Here is a 14,861-nt window from a genome sequence, read left to right on the forward strand (position 1 = left end):
CATTCATCCAGTGGCGGAACGAGAATTTATACTAAAGGATGTCAAAATATAAAAAGTAAATATACGACGAAATTAAGGGGGTTCAACACATAGTGTGTGTGTGTGCGCGCGCGCGCGCGCTCTCTCTTTTTACGTATTTACACAGTGTAATTTTTCGGCGAAGGAATGTCAGTTGACACCCCTTGGATGCATGTGGCTCCGCTCTGCCACTGCATTCATCCCATGATATAATACTCTGTCCCAATTTATGTGGTACATTTTCTTTTTTAGTCAATCCACAAAAAGAATGTCATCTTTCTATAATTGGAAACAATTTAACTAAAATTTCTTTTTTACCCTTAATGAAATAATTTATGGCCACACAAAATGTCAAAGGTTTATTTTAGACCATAAATTTCTAAAATGTTCATTCTTTTTTAAATTTTGGATCAAGTCAAAAGGAGTCACTTAAGACGCATGGATTAAACAGGAGTGACATAAAACCAAACTTATCATTAGTTGTTTAAAACAAGTAATAGGTGGTGAAATTACATCTGTTAGCTAAAATAGTCTTCCCATTCAAGTAAAGTCAGTTGAGGCCCCGCCAAAAAGGCCATTGAGTGAAAAAGTGGCCAACTTCCTTCCCCACCTAATAAAAAAAATAAGGAAATTTGAATAAAAAAGATATAAATATATATATATATATAAATAAAAATAAAAAAGACAATTTGAATCAAATTTGGTCGTTCCTCACGGATACTTTCATCATGAAAGATCATTAAAACCAAAAGAAAAAATATAAAAACTCAAAAGGTGAAAGGTAAAGTGGAGGACAAAAGAAAAGGTGAAAATATAACAATAAAAAGGAAAAGAAAACAAAAAAAAAAATGTTGCCAGCTACAAACAAGATTCAAAGTAGTTGGTGAATCAAAATCCTAAAAAGGGACACCAGTATTATGGTATAGCAAACTGAAAATAAGCTAGACAGACAGAGAGAGAGAGAGAGTTATAGAGAGACAGAGAAAGCAAAAAGCTCAGTTTTTACTTCTTCTTGATTTGGAATTTGCTTTTGGTTTTTATTGCAGCTTTTATCATAGGGTCTATGGAAGATTCAAGACAACAGTGGAGGTACAGAGTTGAATCTTTTTTTAAAAAAATTAAATTACCTTCTTTTTTTTTTGGGCTCAATTCTCTCTTTTTTCTTTAAATGATTTTTTCCTCTGTTTGCTGTTTGTTTGTTTTTCTCTGTTTCTTTCTTGTGGTTTCTCACCCGGTGATCGGTGCCCATATTGGGTTCGATTAACTTGGATTCACGAAGAAACGCTTCCATACTCCAAGCTCAACCTCTGGTTAAGGATGGAAAGATCCTACCAACCCCGTTACAACCTTTGGTGATTTTTTTTTTGTTTTCTCCCCCGACGTTCAATGCCCGTATTGGGATAGATTAACTTGGATTCACGAAGAAGCGCTCCCTGGCATATTTTTTTTCATACCCAAGGCTCGAACTCACGTTAATGATGAAAAGATCAAATCAGTCCCAGCACAACCTTTGGTGATTTCTTTTTTTGGTTTCTCACCTGGTCTATGGTGTGTTTCTCACTTTTTCTATGTGTGCATGTTAAAATTGTGAGGCCGTAATGTTTTTTATTCTTCGTGTTTTTGTCCGTGTATATAAGTTAAATCTTTTTACCGACAATTAAGACAATTTCTATCTCTCTCCATCAACATATTGGAAAAAAAGAAGATCAAGTGAGAAATCAAAGCCAAGATGTAAAATAGTTTCTCTTGACTTCATGTGCTTGAAGAGAAGCTTAGATGGACAATTTTCTTGTTATATATGTGTTCTTAAATATGGCTAGTAGGAACTTTGGAATTGGCCATCATAGTAATAGTCCTACTTTTGTGTTGAAAGTCTGTGTTTTGAGATTCAATTTACGAACTGGAATCCTCTTTTTAAACTTGTATTTAAATTTCAAAAGATTATTAAGAAAAATTAATCCCTAGGTTTTTCTTCCCTCTATTCATTATTTTTATTTTCCATGAATTCTTTTTATCCCTCCTTGCCACTCTTTGAAAAACGAAAAGAAAATCATTTCATGGTGAATAATTTGAACTTATTTTATCACCATATAGCAGCTAAATCTGCTAAACTTTGAAATTTAACTTTTTGTTAGATGAAACATCTTCTTACTTAGTATCATGTTACATATATACTTCTCAATAACGAAATAAATAAAGAAGTTCTGGCAAGTACTTTTTGGTGTTATGATTTAGCTGTGGGATCTATGTTTTACCAATTCTATTCAACATAATTTTAGATATAAATAAAAAAATCCAATTCAACCTCCAAAAATGCCAATTCTATGTGTAAATTCTGTAGTATTATTCTTTTAGTATCATCAAATGTTGCCTTTTGAACTGCATGTGTTAGATTAAGTTAATTTGCTATTTTTTCAGGGTGAAAAAGTAATGCTAGAACCATGGGTAAAAAAGGCAGTTGGTTTTCTGCCATCAAAAGGGTGTTTACACCCAGCTCCAAGGAGAAACTAGCCAATGTAAGTTTATGTCACACTTTCAGAAGGACAAGTTGCTAGTCTTTGCCTTTATGTTTTTTTCAAAAAAAACCATATTACTTCATTTTGAGAAAGGTGGTACCTTCATATTTTGAAATTAGCATTCTCGGAATTTTCATTTTATGTCGAATATGATTTTTGTTCGCAAATAAATTAATGATAGCAAAAATGTTGAAGATGATGTTTGTTCGCGATGATTATAGCTCACATACATAAGAATTCAGATCATAATGAGATTTCCCCCCCTACAAAACTAGTCTATAGACCAATTTCAACAAGTTTGTGTCTTATTTCCTCTGACTGAAAAAATATATGTAACAATTGAAGCCAGCTTAAAATCCAAAACCATTTTAAATCAAGATGTATGAAATGAGACCACTATTTACAGATATATTCTGATCTGTACACTGTTCTGTAGCATGTACAACAAGTCAATAACTACTATTACTACCCCTCATCCTGAGTAAGTTGGTGTCGGTTATATGCATGGCGGATGCAGAGTATGATGCATGGATTCACAGGGACCCAATAGCTTTTGTCCAGACATTATTTATGTATAAGAAATTCATTGAATAAATATATATATATTTGACTGTGAAGTGTGAACCCAGTTAGTATTGTATATTAACTTGAGGTCATTACAGGAACTTAAAATTTTCAAATCCTGAATCCGCCCGTGGCTACATGAGTCCTCAATTGTCCATGTTCATTTTAATTAGTAGTACAGTATTATATGTCTTGTAGCATGTATATGCCTGAAATGTTCCTGGAAGGATCATGCTGGGATCATGTGGAGAATTTGCTGCATGATTGTACCTAAATTTGACGATTGTTGCAGGAATCAGACAAGAAAAGTTCTAAGGAAAAGAAGGGTCGCGGAAAACAGAAGCATGCAGAGACCAAATCTTATATCCCTCTCTTCAGAGGGCCAAGTAGTATTGAGAAAATACTTGGAGAAGTAGATGAACAAAAACTACTTTCTCCAAGATTCACTTTACCAGGACCTGTCTCTCCTCGGGTTTCTTCTTATAGGGGTACATCTCCTGGTGCTACTTCTCCAAGAATCGCCTCTCCTAAGGCTTCGTCTTCTCGCCGGCTTGCTTCTCCCAAGGCTCCTTTTCAAAGGGTTACTTCTCCTAGGGCTGCTTCTCCAAGGGCTATATCTCCTAAGGCTCATCCTGTTAGAAATGTTGCACACGCTCAAAATAAAATGCTTGGCAGGGTGGAGAACATGGAACAAAAAGTGGAACAAGTAGCAGAGAAGTCTTCCCAGCATGGAAGGGTATCGTCTTCTAATGTGACTCGCAACCGCAAAGAAATGAGCTATGCTTATAGGCCAGAACCAACTTTGAGAACTCTCAATGTTTCAGCAACCAAGATACAGGCAGCCTATAGAGGTTACATGGTAAGTTTCATGAATATAATTGCCTCTTGCAATGTTCGGCTAACCTGTTTTTATTACTCCCTCCGTCCCCATTTATGTGAAGGTGTTTGACTGCACACGGAGTTTAAAAATGAAAGAGAAAACTTTTGAAACTTGTGATCTAAAACAAGTCATAGATATTTGTATGGCAAATCATCTCATTAAGGGTAAAATGGGAAATTTAAGGTCAATTGTTACTAAATATGGAAAGGTGTCATTCTTTTTTGGATTGATTAAAAATTAAAGAGTGTCACATAAATTGGGACAGAGAGAGTAGAAGCTTGTGATTTAGTTTTTGATGCAGCAAGTAGAGGAAAAACAATTCTTAGTTGTTGATACCAAAAGTAAAGTAGTTCATTCAGTAGACTGGCACATATTGTCCAACCAAATCTAATTCTCTCTTGATATGTTCCTCGAAAATCTGATTCAGGGCAGCTTCTTCCCCTACTGAGAACAGACCCCACTTTTAACCCCCATTTCTAACCTTAGCGAGAACGTGTATTAGTTGCATATAATACGGAATTTGAACAACTGCTTCATACACAATATCAGGAAGGCTACAAGTATCTAAATCTAATAGTTTCATATCTAAATCTAATATTTTCATATACTTTATCTGACCTGTTGCCAATACTAAGTAGCAGTAAAAGATTTGTATCCATTTTTCATACATTCTTTTAACTGTGCAGATTTGAAGGTAATAACCTGCAGTTTCAGCAATACAACTTGAATTTAGTGAGACATGTCGTAAGATGCCGAGTTAAAAGTTGTAGGTCATATAATTGCAAAATCATGAGATTTTGGATGAAAGTATGTCATTCATGCCCAATAACCATCTCCATAGTTCCATAAAACATTGGCAGAAACAAAATCACATGCAGATGATAAACCAGTTTGGAAATAAACAGAGAGATTAACTTTCTTTTGACAGTTCTTTCTACTTTTAGTTTCTTTTGTTAAATTCTAGACCCCTAACATTGCTACCATGTTTCCAAGAAACTGGTTGGCTCTCATTCCTGTATCATGAACTTTTCTGCTAAGGTGACTTTGCTTTAAAGACATAAATGTTTGTACTAACTCCACCCTTAAATTATGCTCCTAATTCAATCTCAACTATGGAGTGTGCATTCATTCATAGACGAATTCTATCATATTGCCAAGTTTGTTCTAGTTGCCTTCTAGGAATAGCATCTTTTGTCAAAAGGAGACATGTAACATTCTGGGACTGTCATTTCTGGTTATTTAATTTAGGGGTCGTTTGGTTGCTGGTTAGGAAGTCAATTATTCATGTATTAAACTAGTACAATGTTTGGTAGAATTTTAGTTGCAATGTATTAAATTCAGCACACCAAGTACGGTGTTTGGCTATCAATTTACAATCCCACATAACTAATACATGTATAAGTTATTACGGAACGTATGTATTATTACAGGGAGGAAGATGGAATAACTAATACATAAATAACTAACCCCTGCATTAGTAATACCTGCATAACTTTAACCAACAACCAAATGACCCCTTAGACTTTCCTCTTCAAGGAGGGGTGAAGGACTACTAAGTAAGAAACCTTTCAGCTCCCGTTTCTTTTCCTTTCAAGAAAAGTTGATTGGTGGGACTAGAATGTCTTTGGTTCTCAGAGAGTTTATCGATTATCAATAGATGTTACATTCCAATCTGAGTGTTTTCTGTTTTCACAGGCAAGGAGGAGTTTCAGAGCTTTGAGGGGTTTGGTAAGGCTTCAAGGAGTTGTGAGAAGTAGTAATGTTCAAAAGCAAACGGCAAATGCCATGAAGCAGATGCAACTTCTCGTTAGGGTCCAAACTCAAATTCAGTCGAGGAGGATACAAATGTTGGAAAACCAGGCACTTCAACATAGGAACGACAAGGAAATCGAGAGCACCATGAGCAAATGGACTCAGCTGGTATGTTTGGACCATCTTCATGATTTTTCTCGTATTTAGTGGTGATAGTTTGTACCATTCTTGTATGTTGAAAGTTGAAATCACCATAGGTGTTGATAGTTGTTGGTTCAAGTTGATCTGTTCAAATTTTATGATTTTCTAAAGGGATTTTTCATTTTTGGCCCATCTGCCAAAATTAATTACGGGCGCAAGCCAAAATATACAAAACATATACACTGATTATGTATATTACTTGTATATATATGTATATAATATGTATATTAATGCTTAATATACAAAACATATTCTGGCTACTTCTTTTAGGGCGGACCAAAAAGGTAATTGTCCCTTTTCTCTAAATAATGGTGATTTCTTCTCCTTAATTATCATGTATGGAAGAATTAGTACAACTTTTGTATCTACATAGTTCTTGTTTAGCTACACTTCAGAACTACTATTACATCATCATTTGGATGCAGGAATAACAGGAGTAATCAAACTAAAGCTCTTGTTTTTCTTGTTATGCAAATAGATTTTCTTACTTTTTCCTGTGATGTTTGATGAAAAATGTTGGTATAGTGTGAGGCCGGTAACCAGGATAATTGGGATGATAGCACGCTGACCAAAGAAGAAGTAGAAGCAAGGATGAGGAAAAAGGTGGAGGCAGTCATCAAGAGGGAGAGAGCAATGGCATATGCATATTCTCACCAGGTACAATAAGACTCCTGTCCTTTTAGCATATAAAGAATCGAAAATTTATATTATGTGTCTCACACAACTGACACCAGTTGTGTGAGGCAGAAAGAAGCCTCAAAATTTAGTAACTTTTCACATATATATTTATACTCCGTATCGAAAACGGAAAAGACTCAAATATAACTATCGGAAATAGCTTATTTATGCCACTCGTTAATAGTTTGGCTCATTTATGCCATCCAACTATCGGAAATGGCTCATTTATGCCACTCATCAATAGTTCGGCTCATTTATACCATCACTGTTACCAAAATGACTCATCCATGCCAATTTTTCATTAACGCCGATTATACAGTACCAGATATGACACGTAGCCTCCAACTAGATTATGGTTGTGGGTGGGTCGGGTGTATGGCTCGGATTTTTTATTAATTTGGGATTTAAAATTGGGTTGATTTAATTAAACAACGTAGACCTCTAATATTAAACCAGCCCAATTTTAAATCCCAAATTAATAAAAAATCTGAGCCATACACCCAACCCACCACAACCATAATCTAGTTGGAGGCCACGTGTCATATCTGGTATTGTAAACCCGACTTTAATGAAAAATTGTCATGGATGAGTCATTTTGGTAACGACGATGGCATAAATGAGTTGAACTATTGATGAGTGGCATAAATGAGTCATTTCCGATAGTTCGATGGCATAAATAAGCTATTGATTCAAACTATTGATGGCATAAATAAGCCAGACATTTCCTTAAATAGATAGTTCGATGGCATATTTAAGCCTTTTCCGTATAAAAAATGATGAGTTCATTAAATGAATGGTCCATCCTCCTCTGCATATCACTGGCGACTAGTGTTCAAGGTCTTGATAGTTGTTTGTTGTTATTGGTCTTTGCTAAGTACAATTTGACAATTAAGTATCTCTCTTACCAAGTTTCAAGGCTAATTTTGTTAAAGTACCTCTTTTATCAGCTATGGAAAAATGATCCAAAATCAGCTTTGGACATGGGAGCTAATGGTTTTCCATGGTGGTGGAATTGGTTAGAACGTCAACACCCTTCAGGAAACGCTAACAAGAGTCAATCTGGTACAAAAGATATCAAACTAACACCACCAAGGGCGATTTCAGAGCACAAACCAAGTCCAACGCCTCTAAACAACGTTACTTTCAGACGCATACTTTCTGATTACGATAACCATGAATCACCAGCCACACCAATGTCGACTAAGTCAGCAATTCCAACAAGGGGAAAACAGATGATGCATACTCCGAGTAGAACACCACAAATGAACAGCCCAAGTCTAAAGAAGTATTCAAGAGCCCGAACTAGTGCTGCTAATTACCCTTTTGACCTTCCAATGAAGGACGACGATAGCCTCACGAGTTGTCCTCCATTTTCGGTTCCACATTATATGTCACAAACTGCCTCAGCTAAAGCTAAAGCCAGAGCAAATAGCAATCCTAAGGAGAGAAATCGGGAAAAGCAATCGAGTGACACAAAGAAAAGATTTTCCTTCCCTTTGACTCCGAATATTTGGTCTTCCAAGTGGAGCAAAGGCTCTGGAAAGGATTCTACTTCTCAAAAAGAAGTCGATAAACCTGAGTCCATAGCAGATCATATAAGTGTGGATTCAACTGTTTCGATGCCCGCTGTTGTTGGGAGGAGACCATTTAATAGATATGTGTGATTGTTCTTTGTATGTTTTCTATTTCTTCTTTTTTTTACTTATCTTGGACATTCCTATTAACTTGTGGAGTTCTTATTGTTTGTTTTTTTGTTGTAATATGAGTGCATGGATTGGTGTATGGTATTGACAGAATAGTGGTGTACAATAATGAAGAGGCTATAAGAAGATTTTACTATGATTCAATGCCTCACAATGCTTTGGTTTCAATAAGAAGAAAATAGAAAGGTGATTGAGATCATTGTGGCAATTTCAACCAAATCTGTTGCATTTAGTTCAGATCATGTATGCATATGAATATATTAAATTACAATGTGTAATAATATCCTTATGTTGGAGTACTCTTGTATATAAAAAGAACGGAAAAGGGTTAAAAATGTTCCTAGGGTATTGAAAATGGTTAAATTTTGCCATACTTTCACCTATTTGATCACAATTGAACTTAACGTTAATTTTTGGGTTAAAAGACCCCTTGGACGACCGCAATCTCCCTTAACATCATTTTTAGGTTGTATTTGTTCTTTTGCTAGTTCACATGAGACTATAGAAGATCTAGTGAATAGTAGTGACTTTTTGAATTCCAACTCTTAACACTATTACATAAAATTGTCATCTGTTTACTGATGTAGATATGTTTTTTTATCGTCTTAAAATTAGCTTCTTGTACCCTTGGTATCAGTTGGTCTATTCTCATTCTATGCCTATGTTGAGTTGTTGACCACTTAGGCTTTCATTTTCACAGATTTGTTTAAATTAACATTAGGTCTAGTCGTCTAGACCACGATCATGTTTTAACCATTTTTTCTTGCCCCGTGTTACTCCATAAATAAATAATGTAGTATATAAAACATTAAAAAATTGCTCGTTCAACGTTTTATAGTAGCAAACATCATATTACAGGAGAAAATATTAAAAAACAGAAGCTAATGCCGAAGTTAGGCAAATTGTAATTGATTGTGTGAATTAGTTGCCGAGGTAATTATCGTGTTACTTGACCAAATGTAACAAAATGGGCAGGATTGTTTATTGTTGGGATCACGTGAATCAATAAATTAACGGAAGAGGGCCAAATCTAAATTATGGTCCAATTGTTCAACTTAAACTAGCATTATCATCAATTCAGAACCCATAAATCTGATATTTTTTAAGTTTTATCCCTTGACATAATCAGAAGTGTGAACAATACTGGGACAATTTTGCAAACTTGTGCAACATTTCCTTAATCAGAATACTTCAAAACATATTACTTTGGGATCTGCAATTACTCTTTTAAAGAATAGGGATGGAAAGGTTGCTTATGCTTAATTTTTATAGAAATCTTTTTTTAGGTCACCATTTAAATTTTACCTCTATTTCTAAAAGTTTTGTAAATATAGCCCTCAAAAGAATTACCATAAATATTAGATCGTCATTTTTACTCTTTAAATTTTCCATTTAAAGATTTAAAAAAGTGAATATTTTTCTTTTAAAAAAAAAAAGAAACTATGGACTAAAAGATGCATAAATTCTGTAGTTATTTGCATAATGGGAAATATAGCGATTTGTTCGAGGCCGTAATCAAAATGAGAAGTATTTGAAAGGCACGGAGAATCGCTTATTTATATAGCCAACCTTCAATGCAAGTGTACGTCATTGTTTATAGACGCACTTGCTCTGCAAATTGGCTATTTTATAAATTCGAAAAACTAAAACATATGAAAGAGGAGATGTTAGAAGTGATTAGGAATGCAAATTTGTTACCTTTGACAGTTGATGAATGGAGAAAATGATCAAGTTGCTTGATTTTATAGGCATGGAGAAGTGAAAAAGTAACCCTAACCCTAGTTTTTTTAAAGAGGCAAAATTGTTCATAATGGGCCTACAGTCCTGAATTGGAAGTTTTAGCCCACTATAATGAATGAATCAATCTGGCCCATTTTAAAACTGATCAATCATTTCTAAATTTGTACAAATATAGCCCTCGAAAAATTATCTTTGGGACAATGTTAAATCCTGATCAAACATTTGATACATATTGCTTAACCTAAAAGACAAAAACATTATATTGTCGACTAACGTTTTATAAAAAGTTATATTGTAGTCTAACCTTTTCTCATAAAATTTTCAGTTTTCTCAAAATGAATCTTTAGACCGTGGTCTAAAATGTCCATGAGTTGCGAGAGAATTAAGAGTCATTTACTAAATAGTTATCCGGAAAATAAAAAACTAGCGAAAGTTCCCGTAGTATAGTCCACTAGAATATACATAAATTTTCGTGGTTATCCCTTTTCGGGAAAACTATTTAGTGAATGATCCTATTGAACTTTTCTTGCAATGGCGAGTGGTGTCTTTAATTATTTGTTATTATTTGTTTTATATCATTATATATACAGAGTTTAGTTGAAAATCATTTTTAATTGATGAGTATTGAAATAGTTTTTAATGTTCAAGTTTTTAATTTATATGATAGTGTATAAGTTTTTTCGAGCAAAAAGTATACTATATAAAGTTTGTGCAATATTTTTTGAGGTGCAATATAGTTGTAAAATTGATGAACTTTTTACATTGGCTTAATGCATATGCAACCCCCTAAACTTGTTTTAATTAAGCTAGCTATGGAAGAGCAAAAACCGACACATACATGACCTAAAGAATAGTTTACCACATGTTTAAAATATTACTCCACCTTCATTTCCCCGATTTAATTTATGCTTCTAACAAAAATCAGATTTAGGGGGTTTGATAGACACACTTGAGGACCATTTCAGGGATTAGATCCAGGAGCAATGACTTAGTTGAAATGCAAAAATGAAAAAAAAAAAAAAAGGGACAAGTTTAGGGGGCCACACATGCATTAAGCCTTTTACACTGTTCAAAACTTCATTCATACATGCCTGATATCAAAGTTGAGTCAACTTACCATTTATTGTATGTTAATAATGATGATCAACTATCTTTTTCTATTTCGTTATTTCTTACTTGTCTTTTTTTGAGAATCTTAGTGCTATATATTGTTTGTTTTCCATGAGTCAAGGATCTATCGGAAACAGCCTATCTACCTGCACAAGGTAGGAGTAAGTTCTACGTGCACACTACCCTTCCCAGACTCCACTTGTAGGATCACACTGGGTATATTGTTGCTATTGTTGTTGGTGGTGCTATATAGTAGCAGCAACTTTCAGCACCTAGCTAGAGGCTTAGAGATGCTGAATTTTGCTGCATAAGGGTGTGATCCAGTATATTGAGTTGTGATCCAGTGAAAGTAGATGATAGGGGTTGGAAGTGCAGGATGACCAGTACCATTCTGTAGGTTGTGCTTTGATTGTAACTATCTGCCTTGGTAATAAAATGTCTTTATTTACCAAAAGAAATAGCAGAGACTTTGGCAACTACACAAATCAAGTTCCAAAATTCCCTTCGAAGCAGTCTGTTTCCAAGTGCATTGTAACAGCATGGAGAAGCACCTTTTCTTATTGGTCCTTCTATTTCTAGTTCAGTATTACTCATTTTCTATATCAGCTGCTTCCTCAAATGAGACAGATCAAGAAACTCTATTAGCTTTCCAAAAACTTGTTACAAGTCCCACTCCTTTTTAGGCCAAGAACTGGACCAATAATACTTCTTTTTGCTCTTGGTTTGGTGTCACTTGCAGCACAAAAAGACAGAGGCTAGTGGCCTCAGCCTTGGCTCTTCCTAATTTGCAACTTCAAGGCACAATTTCACCATCTTTGGGCAACTGTCCTTTCTCAAAGAGCTCAACCTTGGGAAAACAACTTCCATGGTGGCATCCCTTACGGCCTTGGCCACTTGCCTCGCTTGCGACTGATTGATATTCAAAACAATCAACTCCAAAGGAGTATTCCACCAAACCTATTTCAACATCAGAGAGTTCAAGCAATTTCATTGCCTTCAAATAAACTCAGTGCTTCAGTGTGGAAAGGGCCACGATATGTACCAGAATTCAGAGCATGGATCCCTCAAACAATAGTCTCACATGTGTAATCCCTCCTATTGGAAATGCCACAAAATTTTGATCTGTCTTTTGTAATTGAATCTTCAACTTTTTAACATTTTCTTAGAGTTGAATGTGTTGTATGCACACTCAAGTTCACTGAGTTGCTAATGAAGGGGGGAAATTGGCATGGCGTAATCTGCAAAGCGTTAGGCAGAACTGCTGCGAAAACTGATGCATACCAACAAAGAATCAAATGGTTTTATAATGTATGTATATATATTGCTAAACCAAAGTTGACATAAAATGTGCTTTCCCAGTCAATGTAATCATACATGGTTCCTCAATCTCAGCCTCGTGAAAGATTGTCGTGCTACCTTGCAAGCATCATCGAAGGTATACCCATGTGCAGTGTCGATTCAAAAAATGTTAATTGCCCAACATCTTTCACCCAGTAGCCAAATATGTGTCACCTACATCACTTCCCTCTTCCAAGTTTTCTACTTTAAGACCGTACCGATGAAGAGTGAAGATGCAGAATTTTACTGTGATGCTTGTGAGGAAAGTGGAAAACTTGCTAGGCACTACCTTTATCATATCCACTATAGGAATTGATGCCATGAGTTCCTCATTATACTTCTGTATTGTTGCGACTTTTTAATATCATGCCAAAAAATAACACTCTTCCAACTGCGTCCAAGATTGACAGAAACTGCTTCCTCAGCTTGTCAAGAAAGAAGCAGACTCAAAAGAGCTGAGGAACTATGGTAATGAGTTAACTTCATATACAAAAGCTACAAACATGTACATCTGAGTTTGTACATAACTTGTTTTCCAAAACACCTCCATTCCTCTCCAGTCAATTACCAAAAAACCTTCCTATCCTCTTCTCTTATTATCCTTCCGGCCTAGCTCCATAGAAGCTTTTTCACTGTTATTGGCATTGTATCCATGTGGAAATTATATAAAATAAGAAACATACTCCACAGCTTCGTTGCAGACTGGCAGTGTAGAAACATATAACTGACCTCTTTTTCACTTCACACATGAAACACCTGCTGCACGGCAATAACCCTTCTCTGCTATTTTGACTGTGTTAGACGAGCTTCATGTGAGCTAATCCAACAACATCTGGCTATTTATGGGATCCACTGTTTTCCCAAATTATCCTCCAAGGCCATTGAGTTGAGCCATTCTGACTTAAGGCACTACAAGAAAGAGATACGACGACATTTGACTGTCGGGGAAAAGGGAATTTCTAGACATTTATGAATAAATGTCGTAAAAAAAATGACATGTGATACAAAATGTCATAAAATGACGACATTTGGCAAAAAATGTCGGTAAAATAATGACATTTGACGTAAAATGTCATTAAAACAATGACATTTGATAAAAATATCGAGAATATTATAACATTTGTTTCAAATGTCATTATTAACCGTTAGTTACCGACATTTACACCTAATATTCAAAATCTAAATCTTTTTAAATTAAATCACCATTCTTTATTAACTTTAGATTAAAAAATTTATCGGATGCATAAAGTAGTAATTATATGACATATAACAAATGAACTTGGAACTAATAATAGAACTATTTAATATTCTACTAATAAGAAAAAAGCTACTGTGTTGAACGTTTGTGTTTTTTAAAAGTAACTAGTAATAGGAGCAGTTTTTTTTATATTTTATTTTGTTCTATGTACTTTAATAAGAGAGTTTCTTTTTCATTTGTACCCAAACTCCCCACGCCCCTTCCCCCGCCCCCCCAAAAATAAAAAACCCCTAAAATTAAAGTATCTTCTCCCCAAAATTTTAAAGCCCAACCAAATATCAATTCCCCCTTCCCACGAAATAAAACCCTTTCCCCTTCCCCCAATTCCCTTTACTCACGGCGGCCTAACTTCTCCCTCCCTCACCCTTTCTTATTTTTTCTCTCTTTTGTGCTTGAATTTTATGTGTGCTAGTTACTTTTTCTTTTGTAGGCTTTTACAAAGTGGAGTTCCGAAAGAGATGAATTGAATAATATGGTTGCTGCATTGAATCATATTTTTTTGTGGATGCGAAAGGTAATCCTCTGTCATGTGGGATTTAGGATTCACATTGAATTTTTAAATCTATAGTTTTACTTTTTTAATTGTACATTAAATTTTGAGATCCAAAATATTTGACTATTCGGCCTTAATTGATTTCAGGTAATCTTCAATTCTATTTTACATGTTAAGGACTATGTAATAATTTGATTCTTGTGTGGTTGAAAAAATAAGTGGGCTTCTCGGAGTTTGATTCTGCTAATTTTATTTAACCATATTTTTCTAACTTCTAACATACACCTTTATGTTTGGTTTGCTGTCAGAGACCTTGTTTTCATCTTCAATATGCAAACATTAGAGTCAAGCAGAGAAGTTTTCTGAGGAGGGAGTCGTCATAGAGATTCCAGTTGCTGCTTTGTATGAAGGCTCGCCAAGTGACTATCAAATAATTTGTATTCTTGTAGTCACTAGTCAACATTAGAATTTAATTGTAGTTAGCATTCTTAGCATGATGGGAGAAAATTTTGTATTTCTTGAGAACCATTTAGTAATGCTGGTGTTATAGTATTTATAAAAATGTAGTGTGTTGAAGTGACTCTTTTATTTTAATTCAGAATTGTTTTGG

General features: G+C 34.9%; 1 protein-coding gene, 1 long non-coding RNA gene and 1 other non-coding gene across 4 annotated transcripts; 2 read left to right on the forward strand and 1 right to left on the reverse strand.

Moving 5' to 3' along the window:
- The first annotated feature begins 787 nt into the window (after positions 1-787).
- Positions 788-8,451, forward strand: LOC132034521 (protein IQ-DOMAIN 13-like). 2 transcript variants are annotated; one of them, XM_059424929.1, is made up of 6 exons: positions 788-1,107; positions 2,437-2,534; positions 3,391-3,957; positions 5,674-5,898; positions 6,457-6,588; positions 7,557-8,451. In XM_059424929.1, exons 2-6 carry the CDS (start codon positions 2,460-2,462, stop codon positions 8,271-8,273), a joined length of 1,716 nt encoding a protein of 571 aa, XP_059280912.1. In that variant the 5' UTR covers positions 788-1,107; positions 2,437-2,459; the 3' UTR covers positions 8,274-8,451. The 2 variants fall into 2 exon arrangements, with proteins under 2 accessions (XP_059280912.1, XP_059280913.1); XM_059424930.1 differs by lacking the exon at positions 788-1,107 and adding an exon at positions 1,230-1,566.
- A 1,349-nt stretch (positions 8,452-9,800) lies between these two features.
- On the reverse strand, positions 9,801-9,924 carry LOC132035688 (small nucleolar RNA snoR86). Its single transcript, XR_009409407.1, has one exon. It is a non-coding gene; the product is annotated as a small nucleolar RNA snoR86 (small nucleolar RNA).
- Positions 9,925-14,003: 4,079 nt separating this feature from the next.
- LOC132032568 (uncharacterized) lies at positions 14,004-14,861 on the forward strand. Its single transcript, XR_009408523.1, has 3 exons — positions 14,004-14,272; positions 14,399-14,469; positions 14,560-14,861. It is a non-coding gene; the product is annotated as an uncharacterized LOC132032568 (long non-coding RNA).

This window comes from Lycium ferocissimum, chromosome 10, assembly GCF_029784015.1.
Source record: "Lycium ferocissimum isolate CSIRO_LF1 chromosome 10, AGI_CSIRO_Lferr_CH_V1, whole genome shotgun sequence".
NCBI classification, from domain to species: domain Eukaryota; kingdom Viridiplantae; phylum Streptophyta; class Magnoliopsida; order Solanales; family Solanaceae; genus Lycium; species Lycium ferocissimum.